Raw genomic sequence first — 14,252 nt, forward strand, 5'->3', positions numbered from 1 at the left:
TCTGAGAAGATGCTGGCATTCCGCAGAGGCCAGCACCCCTCCAAGGCCAGTGTCTGATGAGCCCTCTTCCATCTCATCCGCTCTCACCCCAGCCGCCAGCTTCAGGAACCCAAAAGGAAGGTCTACTCCTTAAAACCTAGAATTGGGAGGGGGCTGAGAGTTCAGGGAATGTTTGAGCAGACAACCAGAGAAGCCAGAGAACCTCCTTCTTCTGGAAGGAGGACAGTCTCTGGACCCCTCTTGGCCCATAGCATTGGGATCTCTGGCCTCGCATTCACAGCCGCCCCTGGACTCAGGCCCTGCTGCTGAGCAGGCTGAGCAGGCTGACCCGGCTCCCTCCATGCTCACCCTGCCCATATCGGCCCGCCCAAGACCACCAAATTACATGCCACCTGCTGCATGCCACCAGCCATGGGCTTCTTTATTGAGCACCAGATTTTCAGTACAAGTTACCACAGAAGGAGGGTTTCAGATTCAACCATGCCCATGTGCAAGGGCACTGGTCCCTGGCCAGGGCACATAATCAGAGAAGTGATACGGCCATGCCGAGGTATACGTGTGTGCAGAAATGGACACACAGGCTTCAGGAGCATCAGGAACTGACGACTGAGATCATGGTCTTCTTGGAAGGAATAAATGTAAAAATGTTGCTCAGCCCCACAGAGTTGGGGTGACTCCACAGGGCGAAGGCTTGGAGGGGTGGCGTCCTCAGAGGTGCTGCCCTGCTCGTTGGTTCAGAGAAGCAGAAAGATCAGGCAACTTGTAGTACCCAGGATGTTGTAAAAATCACAGAACACCAGAACCAGAAAGGAACTCCTTCCTATGATGTGAAGAAGATGCCTTGCCGAGACCACATAGAAAGGAGCAGAACAGGCCTGGGCCTCACTCCCTGCCCTTGGCTTTGGGCAGCCATGGAGATGTCCCAAACTGCCCAGACCTTTGGGACTGGACTTCAGAAAGTCTCCCCTTAGAACAGCCTCTCAAGAAGTTATGTAGAAAACAAAACAAGCCAATCTAATGAGACGCTGCTCCCAGCCAGGGCCCAGGAACCAGGGAGTCATCACACATTCTTGGCGCTGCCCAAGAATGGAAGGGCATCTTGCTAGAAGTCCCACAGAAAGCCAGGCTGGAGCCAGGACGCGGTAACCACCCAGAAACCCAGACAGGAACCTACCTGCAGAGGCTGAAGGTGGCATCCCATAGGCTTTATAGAGCAGGTCGAGAAGCTCCCTCTTCTCATCTTCTGGGAGGAAACTAGATTTGGCCGCATTGATGTTCTGGAAAGGCCAGAATGGCAGACGACATGGAACCAGGGAACAAAGAAGGCAGCTCTTAGCAATGTAGTGATAGTCCATCCTCTTCACTGAACATGGGCAGATACGCTTAGAGGGGGAGGGATTTGTCCACTGTCACACGGCAGCAAGTGCCAGAGCAGAGACCATGAGGTTGTGTTCTTAGTGTGTCATTACATGATAAATAGGGCTGTGAGAAGGAAGTTGGAGAAAACTTCGAGACAGGGTAGCATGTAGGGGGCCAGAGACACCCCGCAGACACCTGCAGGAATGGACTCATTCAGCTTGGGATTTACGAACAACCTGAAGAAAGCGCGCAAGTCTTCATAGCTGCACACACCTTTCTGGGGAGAGGGTTGATAGCTTTCACTGGATTCTTTAAAGGCACTCAACCCAAGCAAAGGATCAAAAACCTGGTCCTAGGTCAGGTCGTCAACACAAAAAGTCTTCTCTGTGGAAAGTGTCTAGGTTGGGCTTGTCTTGGACTGTTGAGGCAAACTTGCTTCCTCTTTCCAAAGGTTCCAGGCCCCAGACGGGACCTGTAGATATCATACTCCCAAACCCGAGTCAAGGCCATTATGGCTCATACCCACTCACCAGCCTCTTAAACTCCTCTTCAGTAAAGCCCATGTCCCGTTTGGTCATCTGGTAATCAGTGTCCAGGGTGGACTTGAAGATGAGCGGGTCATCTGTGTTGAGTGAGTAGTTAGCCTGGTCATTTTTGAGCCTGCAGAAGGGGGAGGAGGAGAGAACGAGCCTCCTTTTACTCATACGTAAATAGAACACACTGCCGTTCACCCGCTTTTGATCCTCAAAGCAGCCTCAAACAGATCTGAAAGATCTGATCCTTGTGCAGAGGAGGAAATACATTCAGAACTGAGGTAACTTGTTCAAGTCTATGTAACCAGCAACTCCAGACTCCAACCCATCCTGCAGACCACAGCTGGGCAAAGGCAGCAGAGAGGCCAGACATGAGAACCAGGCAGAGTGGCAGCCGGGGGGGGGTGGGGGTGGGGGTGGAAGCCAAGAAAGCAACATCCCCCTCCAGCTGCCACCCTCTCTAGCCTTCCCCTCTGCACCCTACCCTGCTTGTTCCTCAGTCCCACTGGGAGCTGGCTATTCCAACATACCATGAAAGCTGTTCTTAGCACGATCCCTGACCACCATCTTGTATCTAATGGATCTTTCCTAGCTCCGACCATAATTGACTTGTATAGCAGAATTTCACACTGTTGGCTGTTTGTTCAAACCTTTTCCCTGGATTTCTCTGACACCACACTTTTGACTTTCTTCCTACTTGTCTCTTTTGCTGGTCCCTTAAATACCATTGTCCTGCTGGGTTCTATCCTAGGCCCTCTTGCTCCACCACCTCCTGGGGCCACTGCTTCTCCTTCAGTCACCATATCTGTGCAGATGACTCCTGGATCTTTTTCCAGCCCATGGTATACCCATGTGCCTCCAAGAACCTCCACAGGTGCCACATGTCCCTAAGGCAAGCCTCAAGACTCCCTTGTCATCAGAACATCAGAGCCCAAGCCCCTCCCCTTCTCATATGCCTGGCAGATGGATAAGTGCTGGCCTGACCATGGTCACCCTGAGTTCTTGCTGTCCTTGTCCTGGGGAAGGCAGCTTTTTCCTAAGGCCTGATATTGCTCCAAGGGCTTGGTGACAGGATGGAAGAAGGGCCTTGGCCCTGGTTAGACTCCAGGATGGGAGCCAGGTAGGGTGGAACAGACCCTCCAGTGGAAAGCTTCAAGCTGGCTCTCAGGGGATTGCCCAGGGGTCCCAAGGGCCAGGTGCCAGGAACAGAGAACATGCTGGCCAGAGGGACTCCTGCTTCCTATGCGATGCCCAGGAGGCAGAGTTGGGAGAATTGGAAGGTATGGAAGCTTCCCTCAGAGTATCGGAGCATTCTGCTCCAGCTGAGTGAGCTGTAGGGCCCCAGCTCTGCTGTTAGCAGCTGGGTAATCCCAGCCAAGCCACAGCACATCTGGGCCTTGGATTCATTTGTCAGATGAGGACAGCAATGCCTGCTTCCCAGGGCATCAAAGAGATTTCATATCTAAGAGACCCGGCGTGGGCTGATGCGCAATCTCTGCAGTTTCTTCCCTCTTTGGCCTTCCTGGAACAAAATTGAACAGGCCCAGGGGAACAGAGCTCACCGAACGACTGCATGCTCCGTGTCCGGCTTCCAGGCACCAGTGAGGTAGCTGGACCAGGGGCAGATCTGGAAGAGCAGGTGTGTGACTGGCAGGGATGGCCCCAGGCCATGCTGATCCCTCCCCCATGTCTGGGCCTGGGGCCACCCCTCGAGTTCCTGGGACCTGCCCTGCTTTCTGCCTCTCTATACAGGAAGTGGGGACAGCCGGGGATGGTTCCTCCCAACTCCCTGGCCCACTCACCTCGAAGTGCATGTTTTCCTGCCGCAGTCTGTCATAAAGGGCCTGGTCTTCCAGGGTGTGGTAGCCATGGCCCAGCCGCTCTGTCTTGAGTATATCCACAGCCTGTAGAGAAGCACAATGGAGCCAAGTACGGGAGGAGGCAGCAAGGAGGGACCCCATGGCCAGCCCAGGCCCTCACCTCTTTTACTACTTCGGCCGAGCCCACCTCCCCAGCGTGGACAGTACGGTGAATGCCGCTCTTCACAGCCTCCTAGAAGGGGGAGAGCCAGGTCATGGGCGCCCTAGGGAGAGGGGCCCGGCAGGCCCTGCCTTCACCACGCTGTGGAGCTTGAACCATCCCAGTCAGGCTGCCTGCTTCAACAGCATGGGGAAACCTGGTCTTTTACCCCCCAAGTCCTTATCTAAGTGGTGGCTGTCACTCATTAGCCAGTTACCATGTGTCAGGTAGTATATGAAGTGACTTGTTTATCTAATTTCACAACGATTATCCCACCCATTTTACAATGAGGGACCGAAGCTCAGGAGAGTCGCGTAATGTGACCAAGGTCAGACAGGAAGTGTGGAACCAAGCTCTGAGCCTGGGCAGTGCGGCTCCAGAGCCCTGACTCTTCCCCACCATGCTGCCCCTCCACAGGAAGCCCATTCATCATCAGGCTGGAAGCGACTTTTGAGATGTCGGCTCCAACTCAGTCACCCCAATAGAAGAAACAGAGGCCCAGAGAAGACACAGTCTTGCCCAGGTTCACACAGCAAATCACGGTCAGAAGCAGGCTCAACATAGGACTCCCAACACCAAATGGAGGCTTTTCTTCCTCCCTCCCCCCCCCCCCCCCCCCCCCCCCCCCTTCTTTCCTTCCTTCCTCCTTCCCTCCCTCCCTTCCTTCCTTTCTCTCTCTTTCTTTCTTTCTTCTTTTTCTTTTCCCTTTCTTCCTTTTTTTTTTTTTTGAGACAGGGTCTCCCTGTCACCCAGGCTGGGGTACAGTGGCGTGATCCCAGCTCACTGCTGCTTCGACTTCCTGGACTCAAGCAACTCTCCCAGCCCAGCCTCCCAAGTAGCTGGGACTACAGGCGTGCACCACCGTGCCCGACACCTGACTCATTTTTTGTATTTGCAGAGATGGGGTCTCACTATGTTGCCCTGGCTGGTCTCAAACTCCTGGGCTCAAGCAGTCCTCCTGCCTCAGCCTCCCAAAGTGCTGGGATTACAGGCATGAACCACCACGCCTGGCCCGGGGGGATTCCAGTTCCAAGCCTTAAGACTCAACAAAGACACACTTCAGAACTCAGGAGACCCCATGCTCCCTGGTTCTTGTGATTTCTCCCAACTCTGGGTGGGAGACAAGCTCACCCAGGGCCAGCCTCTCCATTCCTTCTCATAAGACCCACCTGGTAGGCCTGGACATGTCCAGGCAAGAGGCTGCTTCCTGGGATGGTCTCATCTCCAGCCAGGTCAATGGCCACCACGGTCTGCTGCTGGTACTTCTTACACAGCTCCACCACCTCGGGGGACCAGTCTGTGGGCGAGATGCCCACCCAGGCTCTGTCACCAGCACCATGGAGAGACCTCCCAGCCTGCCTGCCGTCCCATCCAAACCCCCGCCATGGGAGACCAGCACAAAACAGGGCTCAGTGTCTTCAAATCCTAACTGCCATGTCCTAAACACATGGCCTGCGGAAAACTGCTCTGCTTAGGGCCTCAGTTTCTGCCCTTTTCAGAAAGAACACTGCCGCTGTTGCATAGGGGTGGCCAGGCTTTGCCAAGGCCATGTGTGTAAAGCACCAAGGACAGGACCTGAGCTCAGTAAATGACACGGACCATTCTCTCACCTGGTGTTTCCAACAACACTCATAGTAGGCTTACTCCCATGTGCAGATGAGGAAATGGAGGATCGTTTAACATGTCATCTAAAATAGAATTCACACTAGTATTGCGAAGTATATTGCTAATGTATTACGTACTGTTAACTAATAAAGTTATTATGAAGTGTTTAAGAAAGAATGAATGAACATAGGCTTTGGAACTAAATGTCCCTGGATGAAAATCCAGGGTTCGTGCCTTGCAAGAGGCTGCACCTCACTCCACCTGTTTCCTCATGTGTCAAATGGGAATAAGCAATGGTAGTTCTGCTTTCCAGGCTGCTGCAAGGATTAGAGGAAATGCATGCAGCTCGCTCTTTGGTTCTCACTAATCCTGAGGGTAGAGGAATGAAGTGTGATCATTTCCTTGGGACACTGCACAACTGAGGTGTCTTGGTGCACAACCAGAGTGGTGCTGTGACCTGCCCAAGGTCACTCAGTGAGGCTGTTCACCACGAGGCACAAACTCTCGAGATCTGATCAGCTTCAGTGACAAGGAAGACTCCTCAGAAATCCTGGAAATCAGGCCTATTCACAGGTTCTGTGGCCTAGACAGGATGGGGCCTGGTCTACGGGGTCTCAAGGGGGGACCATGGGCTGATCAGAATCTAGCCTAGATTTTTTTTTCCATAGTTAAGTTCCTATTTGGTGTTGAGCTTCCTGCAGGGTGGCTACAAAGGCATGGCATCCCTGGGGAGAACGTCTCCAGGAAGTTCTGAGCCTGCCTAGGAAGTCTCCAGTTGTTTCAGGAAGCCCCAAGTTCCTGCCAGTGGGCTCAAGGGGGTGAGACGGGCTGCCCTGGGCGGGGGGGGCGGTGATCCTACTCACTGGGCTGGTGGCGCATGCAGCACAGGATGGACCGGGCCTTGACCCCGAAGTCTCGCTCCCCCTCCTGCAGGCCCTGGCCCACTAGGGCCACCACCTCGTCTGGGGTGAGGTCCCCTCTGTGTGAGGAGAGGAGTAGGGATGGGCCTGAGGCAAAGGGAAGGCCTAAAGGGCAGCTCTGGGACTGGGACAGAGGAGGAAGAGGAGGCTTTGGGGAGGATCCTCCTCCCCGACTGACCCACTGCCTCAAAGGAAAGACTGGCAGAGATGCCCCCAGGGCCTAGCATGTCCCTTCTGGCTCTTAAAGCAGCTGCTAGATCTTAGTGGGAGGTGTGTGGTGTTACACGGCCCTCCCCACCCCCAGATGGCCAGCATTGCTCAGCTGAGGCCTGCCATGATGTCCACATTCTACATGTATTAGAGTCATGGCTCAGAAAATGGGGCAGGATGGTTTTGTGACACCACTTAGAGATCCATGGGGGCCCAGGCAGGGGGCTAGAAATGGCCAGGCTCACTTCAGTTATGAAGTTAGAGCAGGACCTTTAGAGACCTGATCTGTGTCAGTGACAAGGGAGACCCCTCAGAAATCCTGGCTGGCTAAGCAGGTTCACATTCCTGGACAGCAGGCCTGTGGCCAGAGCAAGACACAGCCAAACACTTGTGCCCAAGGTAAGAACATAACCGCAAGGTAAGGATGGGAACCACGTCTCTTGTGACAGAGTTAAACCCATCTTTCTGAGGCCATGGACCAGCTTGGGGGCAAGAGCAAAGTCTTGTTTGGGTCAGGGATTCCCAGCAGTTCACCCCTCCAGTCTCAGAGCTGAGCCTCCCAGCCACACCCACACCACGGCCCCTTCCAGGCCCATCACTCACTCAGCCTGGTTCCAGGGGATTGGCTCCACTTTGGAATTGGCAAGCAGGTGCGGACTGTACCGCACCTCCACGTACACCACGCCCTCTTTGGCCTTCATCTCTATAAACTCATAGGCCATCCTTTTGATAGCCTCCCGGCAGCCCCTGGGAAGGGAAGAAAGGGGTTGGGATCAACCTTCCCCAAGTCCCTTGGGAGCTCCAGGAGCAAATGACATCCCCAACCCTTGGCAGATTAAACCCACTTCTGGCCCCATTCTCATCCCCCAGACCCAAGCTTTGGGCATTCACTGGGATAAGATCCCAGACACTGTGCAAGTCCTATCAGCTCTACTTTGGAGCTGCATGCCAGTTCTCCCTCCTCCATCCTGGCTTGAATCACGCCATCTCTAACTGGCCTCCCTGTCTCCATGCTTGCCCCTGTCATCCTGTTCTCCACCCAGCAGCGGGGGTTTAAAAAGGTAAATCAAAGCATAGCGCTTCTCCCCTCAAAGCCCCAATAGCTTTCTGCCACGGAGAATGACATCACAACTCCCAGGTCCCATCCACAAGGCCAGCATCCTCCAGGCCTTGCCAGGCTCCCCAACATCTTCCTTCTCCCTCATTCCCTGAGGCCACCAGAGAAGACACAGGCCTGCTCTTTCCCTTCCCCGATAGTGTCCTACACTGCATCTCTCCCACTCCCCTGGTTTAGAGCCAGCTCAAGCTTCACCTCCTCAGAGAGGCCTTCCCTGACTGCCTTATCTTTTTCTTTTCTCTTTTCTTCCTTTTTTTTTGAGACAGAATCTTGCTCTGTCACCCAGGCTGGAGTGCAGTGGCGCCATTTCAGCTCACTGTAGCCTCTGCCTCCTGGGTTCAAGTGATTCTTCTGCCTCAGCCTCCCGAATAGCTGGGATTACAGGCACGTGCCACCATGCCCGTTTAGTTTTTTGTATTTTTAGTAGAGATGGGGTTTCACCGTGTTAGCCAGATGGTCTCGATCTCCTGATCTCATGATCTGCCCACCTCAGCCTCCCAAAGTGCTGGGGTTACAGGCATGAGCCACTGCACCTGGCCCAGACCGCCTTATCTTAAAACGGCCCCTCCACCATTCTCTGGGGCTTTGTTTTTCTCCCAGGTCCTTATCACCACTCAACATTGTGTGTCATACGGTTTATCAGCCAGTTTGCTGTATCCCCTACTAGAATGCAGTCTCCATGTGGCAAGGACCCCTCTGTCTTGTGATGGCTGTGACCTCTCAGCTGAGGACCATGCCTAGGACAGAGTAGCCCAATATTTGTCGGTGATGAAGGTAAGGCTGGCAGGGAAGAGAAATAAGAGAAAAGGACACAGCTGGACAAGTCCAGAGGGTTGCCTGGATGTGAGAGACTCCTGGGATATAGTCATGGACTTGGATCCTTGTGTCCACACTTATCTGCTATGTGACCCCCCGTTAGTCACCCTCTGACAACAAGGAGTTGCTGTGGGGACAAATGAGTCAAACTTCATAAACCCCGCCCGGGCCAGTGCTTGGAGCAGAGCAGACACATGCTCAAAACATTTTCGTTGTTATCACTGCATGTTTGTTCCAGAAGCAAGGCACAAATTGGCCTGCCAGGGCCACTGTGTTGATCACATAACGGTGGACTGTGCTTAGCTGGAAGTTCCCGCCATGAAGAGTGAAAATGAAGTGGTTACTAGAATGTATGAGGGAAGGCACACAAGTGCTGGGAGAGCCCTGTGTGGGAAGAAAGTGCCCTGTCCAGGGGAGATCAGGCCACTCTCAGGAGAAGGGGTCACTGGAAGTTCTTGCATCTCGAGGATGAGGATGGAGGCCGGGTGCGGTGGCTCACGCCTGTAATCCCAGCACTTTGGGAGGCTGAGGCGGGCAGATCACCTGAGTTCAGGAGTTCGAGACCAGCCTGGCAAACATAGTAAAACCCCATCTCTACTAAAAGTATAAAACAATTAGCTGGGTGTGATGGTGGCTGCCTGTGAACCCAGCTACTTGGGAGGCTAAAGCAGGAGAATCCCTTAAGCTGGGAGGTGGAGGTTGCAGTGAGCTGACATCGCACCACTGCCCTTCAGCCTGTGCAACAGAGTGAGACCCTGTCTCAATAAATAAACAAACAAACAAACAAACAAATAAATAAATAAATAAATAAGTCATTGAAATTTCTCTCTAGCACTCGCCCATACCCCTTCTGGGCCTTTTCAGTACCTAGTGCCATTCCCCAGTGACTCAAGACAGGGGAAAAAAAAAGCCTTCGAGAGAATCTTCCCCACATCTCCCTGCCCCCACCCCACATTCAGGCCTCTCCTCCCCTCACGACACAAAGCCCTGAACTAGGAGATAGATGGCCCGGGTTCAAGCCCTGCACTGCCTCTGACCCTGTGTTCTTAGCTCCCATATTCTGCCATTTCTCTGTAGAAGTTGAAGCAATTTCAGTCCATCACACCCACATCTCAGAAGGAAAAACTGAGGCCTAAAGGCACTGGAGAGACTCACTAAGTGTACACAATGGTGAGAAAGACAGCTGTGGTTTCAGAACACCTTCTCGGGCCCCCACAGGCTGAGGGACAGGCCTGGTCCTAGTCGTAGGGATCAATGCTGCCCCAGGACCTGCGGGCTGGGGGCCACTCACGCAATAGCAGGCATGTAGTAGTCAAACTTGGCCAGGAAGTCCGGCAGGGTGAGCGGCTTGTCCATGCCAATGACGTTCAGCAGCCCCTCTGCTGTGTTAGCTGGGAGGGCGATCCCTCTCCTCCTGGAAACAGAACAGTGAGTGGTGGACCAACCTGGGGCAGGATCCAGGCAGGCCTGATGGGCCAGGGTGGAGCAGACTCAGGAGCACCGGCCTCCTCGCAGGACCACAGCAGGAGACATGGGCATCTCTCAGTCCAGCTGCTCCCACTAGACAGATAGGGAAGCTGAGAACCAGGACCAGAATTTTCCCAGCACCTTTTACCCCCAATGCACAAGTCAGCAAATCTCAAGGGGGATAAACAGGTTGAAGTTGTGTGTGAATATGTATGTGTGCACACATACACGCACGCCCTCCATATCCTTGGTTGACTGATGCTTGGAGACAAGGAAAGTGCCAGGGCAAGCTCATGACTTCCTCCTCAGCCCCAGTAGCTGGCACGGCCAGCTGGTCCTATGCCCATTCAGGGGTTATCAGGGTCACTGCAGCGTCACAATTCCTAGGGTAGGGGCAGGCATCAGGATGTCGCTCCTCTGACCTCCATCTGGCACATCAGAGGCTTGCCTGGCCCAGCGCAATGGGAGAGGGCTGGTGGAGGCTCAGGGGAGGGGCCCAGTGGGCTGCCATCCAGCTCAGACCTCTCTCCCCTCCCTGCCCACAGCCGCCACACCAGGCTGGACTACAGCAGCGCTCAGTAAGGGCATGCTGGAAACAGCCCCTCTGGCTTGGAGCCTTCATTTCTCCCCAAGCATCTCGGCCTCCCCTGCCAGCCACGGAAAGCAGGGCGCGAGCTCAGGGGGGCTTCCTCCCTTCAGCACATGCTCCTGCCTCCTCCTCCCATCCCGGCTCTGCTCCAGCTCACAAGGTCACCTCGAGCCTCAGTTTCCCCTTTTTTTTTTAAATAAAAGGGACAGCCAGAGAACACCAGACATTAAGAAATGCTTCTAGGCTGGGCATGGTGGCTTACACCTGTAATCCCAGTACTTCGGGAGGCCAAGGTGGGAGGATCATGAGGTCAGGAGATTGAGACCATCCTGGCCAACATGCTGAAACCCCATCTCTACTAAAAATACAAAAATTAGTTGGGCGTGGTGGTGCGCGCCTGTAATCACAGCTACTCGGGAGGCTGAGGCAGGAGAATCCCTTGAGCCAGAGAGTCAGAGGTTGTGATGTGCTGAGATCATGCCACTGCACTCCAGCCTGGCGACAGAGCGAGACTCTGTCTCAAAAAAAAAGAAATGCTTCTAACATGAGGGACAAAACAAGAGAACAGACAAAAGCACTCCGAGGAAATGGCACAGAGAACAGATGAAAACCTAAGAACCAAAACAAAAAAGAAAGGAATATCCTCAAAGAGATGAGAAGACATAACATCCTTGAAACAAGGGAACATTCAGAACCTAGGAACGAGCGCACGGACATTTATAAGAGAATGCGGCAGCAACGTCAGGATGTAAGAAAAGAACTGGAAGCTAAAAGTGAAGAAATCCTCCACAGAGTAGAACAAAAAGACAAGATGATGAAAAATAGCAGTAAACAGTTAAGAAAATTAGAAGATTAAATCAGGAGGTCCAAATATCCAATTATCCACAAAGCAGAAACAAAAAAATAGGCCAGGCACAGTGGCTCACACTTGTAATCCCAGCACTTTGGGAAGCCAAGGCAGGCAGGTCACTTAAGCCCAGGAGTTTGAGACCAGCCTGGGCAACACGGTGAAACCCCTTCAAAACAAAAATTCACCAGGCGTGGTGGCGCGTGCCTGTAGTCGCAGCTACTTGGGAGGCTAAGGTGGGAGGACCACCTGAGCCTGGAAGTCGAGGCTACCGCGGGCCAAGATTGCACCACTGTACTCCAGCTTGGGTGACAGAGGGAGACCCTGTCTCAAAAAAAAAAAAAAAAAAGAGGAGGAAACTGCCAAAGAAACAGAAGTGTTTGACCAAATGGTGTTTGTATGTAAGTTTGTAAGTACTTTAATAGCTTCTGTTAGTAAAATATTAAAATGTTTCCCTACATAAATATGTTTCCTAAGCCCCCTGAATGTGCTCCCTTCCCCATCTGTTAGCCGCAGTCCCCATGAGTGCCCAGAGGGTACCACCAAGGGGTCACCCTGGTGCCCACCAGCCTGCTAGTCAGCCCACTACGGCTACTTACCAGTCCCTAATCCCTGTAAGAGCCTGCAGGGGAACGGTGCCCTGGTGCGGCGCTGGCACCTGGAGGTCGGAGCTCAGTGCCTTGGGCTCCCCTGAGACTGCTTCCCCTCCCACTCCTGGCCAGCTGCCCCAAAGTTGCCCTCACAAGGCCTTGCCCAGTAACTGTGGCCCCTGAAGAGCCTATACCGGTTGTCAAACACTGTTCTGGATATCATTCTGGGAACTGCTGGGTAGAAGGCAAGGAGATGACGCTAGGGCTGTGGCTCCCATATTGCCAAACCCAGTGGCCACATTTGCCTGGGACCTGCTGCACCAGCCACGTGCGAGTCTCCTAACGGTCTCCCTCCAGCTCCCGGGACTCCACCTGCAGGGGCTCTGCCCTCTGGCCATTCTCTGTCAGACTCTGCCTTTTACACACCTGGCCAGGCCAACTCATCTGCTTTGGTGGTTTTCAGCTCAGGATCCAGAGGTCCACAGCCTCTAATTCTCTATGCTCACACACCACCACCGAGGGCCTGTGATGTGCTGGGCACTGGGCAGATAGCAGTGACCAAGACAGACTCATGTGTCTGGCTGCCTGCTGAGAGGCAGGCATCTCATGCCACTTTTCCCCTTCCTCTAGATCACTCCCTTCCTGGGTTCCGCATTTCCAAATACGGCTCCTCCATCTACCCAGCTGTCCACACCAGAGACGGGCGCCTCCCCTTGCCCACTGCCAGCCGGTCCCCAAGAACAAATTATTTTGCTTTCTATTTCTCCTCTTCGATTCTTATTCTCCAGCCTCCCCCTTCAACAACCATCAAGAAGGACCTTTTCAACACACAGTTTAGACAGAGCAGCCAGGGAAGGCCTCTCTGAGGAGGTGACATTTAAGCAGAAGCCTTGGGGAGGGGGCAGTTCTGGGCAGGGGAGGGGTCTGTGCTAAAGCTGCTGGCAGGAAGCAGCGGGTATAGGAAGTGCAGGGTGGCTGGAGGTCAGAGAGCAGGCATTTCTGTAGATGATGCACCAGGGAGGGTAGGGCCAGGCTGGGCTTAGGAAGGGACTAGGGCTTTGGCTGAAAGCACTGGGAAGGCACTGTAGGATTTCAAGCAGGGGACTAGCATGAAATAATTTACCTTTTTAAAAGCTCCTCTGGCTGCTGCATGGGAAACAAATTGGAGGGAAGCCAGAGCTAAGGCCAGAGAGCTAATGTGGGGGCCCGACAGGAGACAAAGAGCGCAGGGACTCCCAGAGTCTCCCACTGGACCTGGCCTCCAGAAGCTGCTCAGACTGGGCTGGAAAGCGCCCATCTGGCCCTAGCACCTCTTGCTGTCCCTGGCCACCCACACAAGCCGAGGCTCCTCACAGGGCCACGCTCTGTTTTTTTCTTCTGTTTTGTATTTTTTGAGATGGAGTCTTGCTCTTGTTGCCCAGGCTGGAGTGCAATGGTGCGAGTTCAGCTCACTACAACCTCCACCTCCCTGGTTCAAGCGATTCTCCTGCCTCAGTCTCTCAAGTAGCTGGGATTACAGGCGCCCGCCACCATGCCTGGCTAATTTTTTGTATGTTTAGTAGACATGGGGTTTCCCCATGTTGGCCAGGCTGGTCTTGAACTCCTGACCTCAGATGATCCACCCGCCTCAGCCTCCCAAAATGCTGGGATTACAGGCGTGAGCCACCGCACACGCTCTGTTCTTAGATGATCCCTACTCCCTGGTCAGCCACAGCTGCTGTGCTGGGGCACTGTCTAGTCCTCTTCCTGCCTTGGTGGGTAACACAGCCACAAGAAGCCCACCTTCAGGAGCCCAGGGAGGGAGAATGAGCTCAGGGGTTGCAGGTCAAGTCCATTTCACACCCCTATTTACCACATCATCCTGGGCAGGAGCTCTCCCCTCTAAGGCCCTTGGTGCCCTTGTCAGTAAAACATAGTATTTTCCTTGTAGGGGTGCACAGAGGAAGAAAGGAAACTTTGCGTGTCTTGACTCGGAAGCCCAATGGTCTGGGTTTGAATCCCAGCTCTGTGACTTAAAGGCTGTGTGACCTTGGCCAAGCAACCCAGCCTCTCTTGGTTTACGAGGTCTGGCGTGTTTGAAAAACATCCAGTGTGGACTAAGCAGGGAGCCTTAGAGAGGTCAGAGAGGCAATGCAGGCGTTGCAGAACTTTAAGGCCCATGTGTGGACTTTGGCTGTGAC

General features: G+C 53.7%; 1 protein-coding gene across 1 annotated transcript in view; it reads right to left on the reverse strand.

Moving 5' to 3' along the window:
* Positions 1-395: 395 nt before the first annotated feature.
* ADA (adenosine deaminase) overlaps positions 396-14,252 on the reverse strand; it is a 31,906-nt gene continuing 18,049 nt past the window's right edge. Inside the window, exons 3-12 of the mRNA XM_023227851.3 lie at positions 9,871-9,993; positions 7,250-7,393; positions 6,380-6,495; positions 5,081-5,208; positions 3,873-3,944; positions 3,695-3,796; positions 3,455-3,519; positions 1,890-2,019; positions 1,175-1,277; positions 396-722 (exon numbers count right to left, since the gene is read on the reverse strand). Of these exons, the coding sequence (XP_023083619.1) occupies positions 709-722; positions 1,175-1,277; positions 1,890-2,019; positions 3,455-3,519; positions 3,695-3,796; positions 3,873-3,944; positions 5,081-5,208; positions 6,380-6,495; positions 7,250-7,393; positions 9,871-9,993 (997 nt within the window). The 3' untranslated portion in view covers positions 396-708. The remainder of the gene's footprint in view (positions 723-1,174; positions 1,278-1,889; positions 2,020-3,454; positions 3,520-3,694; positions 3,797-3,872; positions 3,945-5,080; positions 5,209-6,379; positions 6,496-7,249; positions 7,394-9,870; positions 9,994-14,252) is intronic.

This window comes from Piliocolobus tephrosceles, chromosome 20 (genome assembly GCF_002776525.5).
Source record: "Piliocolobus tephrosceles isolate RC106 chromosome 20, ASM277652v3, whole genome shotgun sequence".
Classification (NCBI taxonomy): Eukaryota; Metazoa; Chordata; class Mammalia; order Primates; family Cercopithecidae; genus Piliocolobus; species Piliocolobus tephrosceles.